The 10,894-nt window shown below is 52.5% G+C and overlaps 1 protein-coding gene across 1 annotated transcript; it reads left to right on the forward strand.

The window, feature by feature from the left end:
• The first annotated feature begins 7,483 nt into the window (after positions 1 to 7,483).
• Positions 7,484 to 10,021, forward strand: SRSF1 (serine and arginine rich splicing factor 1). The gene is made up of 5 exons (XM_082776505.1): positions 7,484 to 8,192; positions 8,480 to 8,664; positions 8,920 to 9,092; positions 9,362 to 9,548; positions 9,961 to 10,021. Exons 1-5 carry the CDS (start codon positions 7,999 to 8,001, stop codon positions 9,981 to 9,983), a joined length of 762 nt encoding a protein of 253 aa, XP_082632631.1. The 5' UTR covers positions 7,484 to 7,998; the 3' UTR covers positions 9,984 to 10,021.
• The last annotated feature ends 873 nt before the right edge of the window (positions 10,022 to 10,894 follow it).

Consider the following 10,894-nt stretch of genomic DNA (forward strand, 5'->3'; position numbering starts at 1 on the left):
CACACCTGGCTAATTGGGCACTCGTGCATAAATTAATCGGGTGCTTGAGTGCGAGCTATTTGGGTGCTCATGCAGGAATGCAGCAACCCTGCAATTCGCGCCCCCACTGGTGCTGTGTCCACAGCCCGGCCAGGAAACCCCAGCCAGCCCTCTGTGGGCAACAGGCACGGGGCTGGGGCTGCCAGGACCCCCCAGAAGCCGTGGAAAAAGAGTGAGCTCCCCAGGGCACAGGATGGAGCCGCTGCCATCAGGTTCTGCTCTGGCACAGCGCGGACGCAGCCGCTCCGAAGGCAGGAGGCGAGGTCTCTGCCGTGTGCGGTGATGTAGGTCAGCCTCACTTCTGAGCTCCACTTAGGCTCCAGCCGCTCCTGAAAGAGGAGAAAGAATAGAATCGCCCATATTGACACTACTTTTCTGTACCACTGATGTTGTGGAAGTTACAGCACCATCTGCCAGCCCTGTTTTAATCCAGGTCTGCTGCCGTGTGCGCTGCGCGCTCGCAGTCCTTAGGGTTCAGGCTGTGGCGGAGCACACAGACTCGCTTAGCACAAAGCTCCCAGCTTGGAAAAGCTTTCGAGTTGTTTGCTCTTACTGAAAAGCAGGTCCCGTGTCTGCTGCTGAGTTCTCACCAGCAGCCATCCCACATTCCTGCACATTACAGCGTGTCCAAAGCGTGTTGTGGGCACCCGGACACAGCTCCACAAACCCGCAGCAGGCAGCAGCAGCGTGCCCACAAGGCCGGGGACGTGGGGCCCTGCAGCTGTGTGCACACCCGTGCCATGCAGACACTCAGGGGCTTGCTGAGATGCAGGTGCCTGTTTTGGGAGCCCCCTGGGCCGGCATCGGCGCGAGCAGTGCTCAGCCCCCCCTTTGCTGCCCTCCTCGCCAGCCGGGTCAATCGCGTATTAATGCTCTCACCTCGCTCTGCAGAAGGAGCTGCAACACTTGACCCAATCAATAAATATACATTTCATACAGCCCTTAAGCCTGTAATACCTCTCTGCATGGAAGGGCCCACGAGGGATTTGGTTTTAATTAGAGGAGCGCTCCGGGCCCCTCTGCCCAGCGCCTGCCCAGCCTCAGCGGCACAGGGGGGGCCACTAAATGATGCTCCCAGCCCAGCCTCCTGCAGCAGCAGCCCCACAGCCCAGCCGAAGCAGGAGGTGGGGGGCTCAGTGTGCCCACGACCACCCCCCTGCTGCTGCGGGGGAGCCAGCGGGATCAGCAGCCACAACCGTGGCCCGGGTCCCACCGCCCCTTGGCCTTGGCTCCCCTCCTGCCGGCGTGCGGCGGCGTGCCAGGTGGCTGCGTGCTCTCCAGGCAGAGGAGATTTATTTTTAAACAGTTGGCTGAAATCCTGCCTGCACCTCCAGCAGAAGGGTGAGGCCGTGCTGCCAGCGGCGCGGCGCTGTGCCGACAGCGATGCCCTGCGTGGAAAGGGCCGAGCGGCTCCCTGGCACCCCGTGAGAGCTGCAGAGGAAAGCAATTAACGCCGGGGCTGGGTCCTTCTCCCATTTCCCAGCCCTCTCCCTTTCTTTCAGCTGCCTGTGCTGCCCCAGCGAGACACCGCTACAAGGCTGCACAAGCTGTCCCCCAGCTGGGTGGGCACGGTGCCGCAGCCAGTAAAACCAGCTCCAAAGCCCAGAGGTCATTTTGGAAGCATTTCAGCGTTTTTGCCTAGACAAAAGGCAGCTTTATCTCCTAACAGAAGGGCTGAGGAGACGGGAAGAACGCTCAACTTTTGGTATTTTCCTGCTTGTGAATCCCACGCTGGCCTTCCCCATCCTCACCCCTCGTAAGCAACACATGCGGTGTGAGCGCCTGGAAGGGTCCGGCCACATGCCCTGGGATAAAGGGCATCATTTATCTGTGGCACGGAGGTGTTGGGATGCAGTTTGTGGTAAGGAAAGAGCAGAAGTGTCTGCCCACCAGTCCCAGCCCAGCTCAGTGCTTGGCTCGTGTTTGACTCCAAACAGGCAAGCGCCCGGCCAGGCGCACGGCTGCTCTCTGCCCAGGAGGAAGAGGAGGAAGAAAAAGGGGAATAAAAGAAGAAAAAAAAAAAAAGCCCTTGAGGAAAACAAACACTCACTGACGTCTTTTGTGCTCTCAGAGAGAACAAGTGGATGCAGCCGCTGCTTTATGCTCGCCCCTAGGACTGGCAGCGTACGTTTGTTGGTTTTCTCCCTTCTGACAGCCAAAAAGCCTCGCAGGTGACGGCCCCGTGCAGGCAGGGCTGCGGCCACGAAGGAAAATCGGACAGCCCATGGAGCGAGGCGCACACGGCCCAGCTATTCATCGCCTCCCTTCAAAGGGGAAAACAAACCAGGGCTGCCGACCCTGGGGAGCGAGGGGTGAGCAGTGCCCAGGCTCCGGCACCCCCCAAGCCCCTTGCAAGAGGAAGAGCTGGGTGTCTGAACACAAAGCTTCTGTTTAAAGCTTCACTAGGGCAGGACGAGTGAAGGAAGCAATACAGCCCCCTGGCACGCCACAACACCGCCGGGAGCTGTGTTTATGGTTAGCTGCTTCCCAGGGAGGAAGCGTGGCTTCGCCGGCGCTGCGGCTCTGCGCCCTCAGCAGCACTCCTGACCCCACAAAGGTCCCTGCTCTGCCCCTGCCTGTCCTGCGTTTGGTATTTTGGGGTAGGAAAATGTTAAAGCACTGCCTGGGAAACTATACAGGTAATATCCTACGTTCCTAACCCTGATGTCCTACATGGAATGCAATGATCTCTGCTATTCTTCCTATTGATTACCCTCATGCAGCTGCAGCACAAAGGCATATCAGGAAAAAATTAAAAAATATAACGTTTCTTCTTTCTATTTGATATTCCAGTTGGGCTCTTGTGGTCCCGGTCACTCGGAAATCAAACCAGAAGTGGCAGTGTCACACCTGCTTTGTGCAGTGAAGAACGGGCACCGTCCATGCCAGACACCCCGTGTGCTTTCCCTCCGTACCTCCGAGTGCAGACACTAGCTTGCTCATTTAAAAGCAGTTGGTTTTGTACCTTGCACTTTTTTTTTTCTTTTTCAATTTTTATTTTTAAATCTGTTGGACGTGAACTGGGAAGTTTCCTAAGTGGAGAACATCTGGATCACCAAATGCTGTGGAACAGCTTCTGCTGGGAACAGAAACGCCCTTCTCCAGTGGTTATGTGAAGTTATGCAAGTCGATGAAATGGTTCCTAAAACTTGGGTTTAAAACATTCGGCTTGAAACTAATTTTTAATGCATTTCTGACTTGTTCTACTTCCTTGTATTAAAAAAAAATCAGCAAAACCACCTCCATGCTGCGGGGCTGCAGCCTGTCGTCTCCGAATGCCCCGAGCAGAACAGCGAGTGGAGATGGCAGCCGTGCTGCCAGCAGCCTCTGACGGAAAGCTAATGGAAAACCTCCTTTAAAAACCACTGAGGCCTGGCAAATTTGGGTTATTTTTGGACAGCAAAAAGCCTCAGATCTCCCCCCACCCCCGAGCCTCAGCCGGGCAGCATGGCCACCCAGACCTGGCGAGCATGAGCTCGTTTCCAGCCTGTGCCAAGGGCTCCCCCAACGCGGTGTGTGGGATCCGAGGGGACCTGAAGTCACGGCAACGGGAAAACAAGGCAGCCTGCATCCCCAAACCTGATTGCTTAAATTAACCTTTAATTGCTACCAGCAAGGCAAGTGGCACTTGGAGATGTTACAGTCACTGCTCCTCTGAGTAAGCCGTGTTAACAGCTTCAGCGGTGTAGGTGTTATTTTGAAGAAAAATGATCACTGTTCCAGAACTTCTAAAGCCAGGTGTTTGCACGCAACGCACAACCCTTTGCAGTTTAGCTCAGCTAACAACGTCACATGCTTCAACAGCAATGAAGCCACGGTGCTTCGCTGAGCCCTTCACGCCGTGTCCCCTGCAGGCACCTCTGTCCCTCTCAGCTAATTATTTTCACCAGCTCTTAAACCTCGTTTGCAATCAGTTTGCTGTGACTCCTCTCAGGCACGGCCCTGGCTGATGTTCAGGGGCTGCCAAGCTGCTGGGTGCTGCGTCCCCGCGGGGGACCCAGCCTTGTCCTCCGGTGGCTTTTCCTGTTCCAATCTCTCCCCGTGTGTGCTCTCTGGGGCTGGCTCTCAGGAAGAATTTGCTCTCAAGGTGCGCTGTGTTTCACGTCCCCATCAAGACACGCCACGGCATGTGCCCATGAAATCCTTCGGCTTATGCATAAATAAATAGAATGAGCTCTGCCCTCACGCACTTGGACAGGACGTATTTGCAGACTCACAGTCATTGTTTTGTCGATGCACTCAGAGATCCTCTGAAAAAGTTAGGCGCTGCATTTTTTGCACGTACAAGCTGAGAACCTGGAGGTGCTATTTTAAATTAAAGCCCCTGAACCATCAGCTCAGTATGCTGAGCCCCGAAGGCACTGGGTAGTTTCATGTCACAGCCAAAGTGCTGAAGGAGCCCAGGTCCTGCTCAGCAGCACATCCAGAGCCACTGCTGTGGGAGCGGACCAGGAAGTTTGGACAATTGAGAGCAAAAAGCGTTGCAGTTTACAGTGGTGTTTTAAAAGTGGCCCTTTCCTCACAAACAATCTGGGCTTTGAAGAACTGTTATTTTGCAACACGGTGAGGTTAATCAGAGCTAACCCCGGCTGGATCTCACAGCACTGAGGAGGCTGCCAGCGATAAGGGGAAAGCAGGTCCTGTCCAACACCTGCCCGACACCACGGGCACGCGGCCAAAGCCCTCAAGGAGCACCCATGGCCCCGGCCGTGATGTGCCGTGGCTCTGCCGGTGATCCTGGGAAAGCCCCCGCGCCTCCAGCACCTCTGGTTTGTCATAAATACAGGAATATTGAGTCCTTCAGTGTCTGCGTAAAGACACCACGACACGGCCATGGTCACTGGAGCAGAGGAAGGGCAGGGCGCATTGTAACCCCATGGGAAGATGTCTGAGAACGAAGAGGAGAGAAGGAACGCTGTGAAAAGGCCAGAAAGGGCCACACCAAGCCCGCTGGGTGTCTTTCTTCGTGTGGGAAGGCTGAGAGCAGGCTGAGGAGCGATCATCACGAGCTGTACTGCAGCCTGCCTCCAGCTGGACACTTCTTGTTCTGTTTCCTGGTTAATATTTGCGTTACCGATCAATACCCTCAAAGCCCAGTTGTTCACTACGCTCATTCTGAGAACCAAAGCCTGGCATTTTACAGGAGTTTCATTTTTTGCAAGACTACTTGCCATTTGTTTCCCAATAGTTTATTTTCTACGTAATTAATGTTTGATGATTCTCAACATATACGTTTTGCTAGAAAGCCAAACGCGACTCCGACAAAGCAAACAAATGCTCTGCAGCTTATCCACCTGCTTGAAGCACTCCGCTGATAACACAGAGCTAAAAAAGGTAATGAGAAAGAAAACATTCAATAATTCTATAAAGAGACACTTCATTAAGGTAATTAAGGCAATCGCTTAAAGTAGTTATGAGGATTATTAACACACAAAAGAAATGATGCAATAGGGCTTCAGCAAACCAGGCAGACTTACCATTATTTTATGATGCCTTTAAGAATAACTTCCAGCAGCTTAATAAGACTTTGAAAATAAAAACTCATTCCCTGGCAAAGGATGGAACCTTCTCCATACCTGGGAAGGGTATATTCGGGGTCTTTAAGACTTTTTTGGGGAGACAAAGGGGTGATTTTATTTTTTTCCAGTATGCAACAAGTATTTTTACTGATCTGGCAGATAACTGAACTAGCTCATTAAATTATCCTGGTTCAAAACCCATATTTACTCCAAAGCACCTACAGAGCTCGTGTGCACAGCCCGGTGCACAGTTTTCAGCTTGTCCCTGGAACCTCGCGGGTGCTGCAGGCTGTGCCCCAGCAGTTTGTACAAAGAGAATGGTGAAACCATTAAAACTCTTTAAAAACACAGAAAATCCCTGGGCAGTCAGCAGGTTATACCTGGGTAAACCACCGCTCCTGAAGATGGGCTTTCTCATAGCGTCTTTCTGTGATTAATAGCAGTCTTTATTTAAATCACCAGCAACCTAACACAGATATTACCAATGTTAAAAGTCAATAGAGCAGAGGATGTTACTTCACTTTAACCTACACAGGAGAGAAATAAAGGCATTTAAAACAGTCAAACACATTATGCTGAAAATATTTTTCTAACTGCAAGTCATTCGGATTGCTGTTTTCTAGAGGAATACGCATTTTTAATTAACACACGAAAAATGAAGTATGCATGACAGCCACTACTAAGGAGGTATGACACATTTCTCAATATCCCTTAATTAACTCCAGAGCCCAGAGGGTTTTTCTGCTCGCTCAGAGGCTGCTTTAACCCCATCCCTGTGGTTACCGTGAGTCAGCCCTTCCCTCACCGCATGGACTCGCCTGCGCTGATATGAAAGATACCTGGGGCTCAGTGAGACACCCAGGGCAGAGACTGCAAAAGTGCAGCAATTTAAAAAATGCTTTAGCATCCCTCCCGCACCTGATGCAGCGTGCAGGCTGCACTACAAATTGTCACTTCAAAGCAACGTGGGCCATGTGAAGCGTGAGAAAATGAACGGAGTTTGGGAGAGAGCGTGTCCCCGCAGAGCTGCCGTGCTGCAGGGGCCTGGGGGCACGCTCAGCACCCCAAAATGTGAGCAAAATCCCCGTGCTGCCAAGGGGGGGCTCCCTGTGGCAGTGTGTTATCAGCCCTGGTCTCGGAGGCAAGGGAAATGCCCTACCCTCCGGAACCAGGCAAATTAATAAATAATAACAATAATAATAAAAGACGCTTGGGTTTTCATGTCACCTGGAGGACCTGCTGGCCGAAACAGCGCTAGTTGGAAAGCGAAGTTTGGCTCACTTAATTGCACCCTCATTAGTTAAAAGCAATTTGTACATTAAAAGTTGCACTTACTGCCTTAACAAATCTTCCAGGAATTTGTGACTAACTAAAATAATAAACGGGTGTTTGGAAGTGACTTTATGTAAATCACTATCCCGTAAATGTTACATTGCCGTGCGTTATTTCCTTACACCCCTGGGACCTCCTTCTGGGGCTGCTCCCCCTCTGCTCCCAACGCCTTTTGGGGCCTCCACTTTTATTAACAAAGGCAGACACGGAGCAGGCGGTGCATTGTAAAGGTTTGTGTGTGTTGTGTGTTTTTTTTTTCTGCACTTTATTTTGATTCCCAAAATCACGTCAGCATCTGCCATTGGCTGCGAGGTCTGTCTGATGCAAGAGCCGCACAGCTGCCACCAGCGGGAAACGGCGCAGATGGCCAGAAAGAAGAAAATAATTAATAAACTAATAACTAATTAATTAAACAAATACTGAGCATTTATTTATTCATTTTATTTATTTAACACCAAGTATTTACGACCTGGGCCGGGTCGAGCCTGGATGCGCCCACCCCACCCCCCCCCGCGCGGTGCATTGTGGGTCGCGCCCCGCGCCTTGGCGCCAAGCGCCCCCGCGGCGCGGTGCATTGTGGGCCGCGCCCTCGCCCCTGCCGGGCCTTCTTGGCGCGAGCGCCGCACCGGACGTGACGCCAGGCAGGCCCGGCGCACCGACAGGCGGCGGCGGGGAGAGCTGCACGGCCCCACCGGCAGCACGCGGCGCTCGTTGAGGCCCCGCGCCCGGCGGCGGAGCTGCCGGCGAGGCCTCGCCTTCCGCGGCGAGGCGGCGGCGAGCGGCGAACGGAGGGACTACTTTCCTGCGGCGGCGCGCATGCGCAGGAGCGGGCGCTGAGGGCGCGGAGGGATACGCGTCCGCGGGCCTCTCTCCGCGGGGCCGCGCGGGAGGTGCTGCGGCTCGGGGGTGAGATCGCTGCGCGCAGCAGGAGCGCGAGGGGGAGCCGCGGGCGCCATTTTGCAGCGGCGGTTGGGGGAGGCGGCGCGAGGAGAGCTCCCGTCCGCACGGCCCGGCCCAGGCCCCGGCCCCGACACCGCCACCGCCCGCCCGCCGCCGCCGCCGCCCGCGCCTCAGGCCCAGCCCCGCCGCAGCCATTGCCGACCTCGCCATGTCCGGGGGGGGCGTGATCCGCGGCCCGGCCGGCAACAACGACTGCCGCATCTACGTGGGGAACCTGCCCCCCGACATCCGCACCAAGGACATCGAGGACGTCTTCTACAAGTACGGCGCCATCCGCGACATCGACCTCAAGAACCGCCGCGGGGGGCCGCCCTTCGCCTTCGTCGAGTTTGAGGACCCCAGGTGAGGCCCCGCTGCTCTCCCCATCCCCCGTTCTCCTCACGCCGTCAGGCCCCGGGCCCTGCGCGGCCTCCCCCCGCTTGCTGAGGCGCTGCCCGGCTCCCGCCGCCCCCCCCCCTCCTCCCAGGCCTCAGGCGGCGCTAACGGGGCGGCGGGGAGGGGCCGGCGGGAAGCGGGAACAAAGGCGGGGGAGGGAGGGGGGGGGAGAGCGGCTGGGGGGGGGCAGGGCGCGGTGATAACGGGGAGGGGGGGGGTGGAGGCCGAGCTCACCGCCACGACCCGGCCCGCAGGGACGCGGAGGATGCCGTGTACGGGCGGGACGGCTACGATTACGATGGGTATCGCCTCCGCGTGGAGTTCCCTCGCAGCGGCCGGGGCACCGGCAGAGGAGGCGGAGGAGGTGGAGGTGGAGGAGCCCCCCGGGGCAGGTACGGGCCCCCATCGCGACGCTCGGAGTACAGAGTGATCGTCTCGGGTGAGTCGTTGCTCTCGCTAGCCCAAGCGTTCCCCCCCCCTCGGTCCTCGCAGCTGTGAGGGGTGATGCAGCTCTGCAGCACTTCCTACAAAGCATCTCCTCGTGTAGCTTGCACAGAGCACTCTTGCTGGCTGCTAAGGGCTCCTCGAGGCAGCCTGCCTGCTTGCTGTGTAGCCTCTCCTGTCCGCTGTGCTGTATCTACAGACGATGCTAATACGCTGGGGTTGTAAAGCAAGGTGTTGCTTTTTTATCTAGGGCTGCCTCCAAGTGGAAGTTGGCAGGATTTAAAGGATCACATGCGTGAGGCAGGTGATGTATGTTATGCTGATGTTTTCCGAGATGGCACTGGTGTCGTGGAGTTTGTACGGAAGGAAGATATGACCTACGCTGTGCGAAAACTGGATAACACTAAATTTAGATCTCATGAGGTAGGTTCCATACTTACTCTTTTGGCCAGAATTGGATACAAAGGGCTTAACAGTAGGAGCTGAAGGTAAGGAATGTGTGGTGTTTGTTGTTTTAAAAACACAAAGCAGCTAAACTAAGTCTGTGGTTAGTTTGTCACGGAATAGACTTTATTAAGGCTTTGGTGTCTATTTCTGTGCTTTAGTAAACGATATCCGCAGTCTGTCAGCATGCCTAAAAAGATGGCCCTAAAGCCTAGACCTTTCAATCGAAAGTTCTGTCTATTCAATAGGGAGAAACTGCCTACATCCGTGTTAAAGTTGATGGTCCAAGAAGTCCAAGCTATGGAAGATCTCGGTCACGCAGCCGTAGTCGTAGCAGAAGCCGTAGTCGAAGCAACAGCAGAAGCCGCAGTTATTCCCCAAGAAGAAGCAGAGGATCTCCACGCTACTCTCCCCGCCACAGCAGATCCCGATCTCGTACATAAACGATCACTAGCTCTGATCTTTTTGTAGAACCCCATGTTGTACACAGTTTTCCTTTACTCAGTACAGTCTTTCAATTTTTTTTTTTAATTCAAACTGTTTTATTCAAATTGGCTGAAGTGTTGAATTGCATTCTTGTGTAAAATCCCTAGTGAGTATTTGCTCCGTAACATCAACATTCCCCTCATGTCTTTGGTAAATTGTATTTTAATTGATGTCAGTCAGGATTGTTTCAATTTAGTTCTAGTTAAATACCAACATTCTTCAAACTGTGGTATTGCTGTGTAAATGTCTCAGTGTTCAGCTATGGTTTATACGAGCTGGGGATGTTGGGATGTTTGTGGCTAACTTGTCTCTTCTGGGGGATCTTATATTTTATCTTGCCTTTTCGTGTGTCTTTCTGTAGACATATCTGAAGAGATGGATTAAGAATGCTTTGGATTAAAGGATTGTGGAGCACATGTCAATCATTTTAGGATTGTCAAAAGGAGGATTGAGGAGGATCAGATCAATAATGGAGGCAATGGTATGACTCCAAGTGCTATTGTCACAGATGAACTTGGCAGTATTGACCTTATACTGAGAGACAGGTTAATTGAGTACGTGCGCCTACGTGTCACTTCTTCAGGCATGTTTTAGTTACTGCAGACTACAATTGCTCTTCTCCTTAAAACCTTTTTTTTGGCAATTGTGGCTAAATAACTCGCTTTTGTAATTCTCTATTCCATTCTAGTTTTTTAAAGGAACAAACCGGGACGGGGGTGGGAGTATTGGTTTACTTTGTCATGCAGCATTTGGTTACAAGTGTTAATGTTGCGTAGTATTTGTACACTTGTAGATGAAGGGTATCTTCAAATCAGAGTATAATATCAATACTGCTAAAATCTGCATGTCCTCTGTGTGACTGATACAGCGTTGCTATTTCATTTTTTTTAAAGTACCAGAATTGAAAGCGAAAATAGAAAACCTAGTTGGGAATAATTTAAGTCTCAGCCCTTCCCCTCAGACTAATTCACAATTGACTGACGAATATGCTTGAAAACTCCAGTTAGTTAATTTTGTTACCTTCCAGCTGGGAGTACTAGTTATAGCTTAGACATACAGTAGGCGGATAGCTTTAGCAGTAAACTTTTACAATTTCATAAACATTTTTTGCAACCACAAAACCTGTAGCACACCACCGTACGAGCAATGAGTATGTTGGCATTTTCAGTTGACATATGTAAATATTACGATGTTTCCTCCAAATAATTAACATTTCTGAAAAAAAAAAAAAAAAGAAAATTAGCATCACCATTCAAAAGCTTGTTTTGGGGAATTGATAGTTATTAATGTACATC

Source organism: Aythya marila, assembly GCF_965140915.1.
Source record: "Aythya marila genome assembly, chromosome: 20".
NCBI classification, from domain to species: domain Eukaryota; kingdom Metazoa; phylum Chordata; class Aves; order Anseriformes; family Anatidae; genus Aythya; species Aythya marila.

Bases quoted from the DNA above. Each gene is read 5' to 3' on its own strand.
- SRSF1 (XM_082776505.1), top strand. From the start codon at position 7,999: ATGTCCGGGGGGGGCGTGATCCGCGGCCCGGCCGGCAACAACGACTGC. The intron at 8,193-8,479 runs GTGAGGCCCCGC...CCCGGCCCGCAG, and splicing joins GTCGAGTTTGAGGACCCCAG to GGACGCGGAGGATGCCGTGT. The intron at 8,665-8,919 runs GTGAGTCGTTGC...TTTTTTATCTAG, and splicing joins GTACAGAGTGATCGTCTCGG to GGCTGCCTCCAAGTGGAAGT.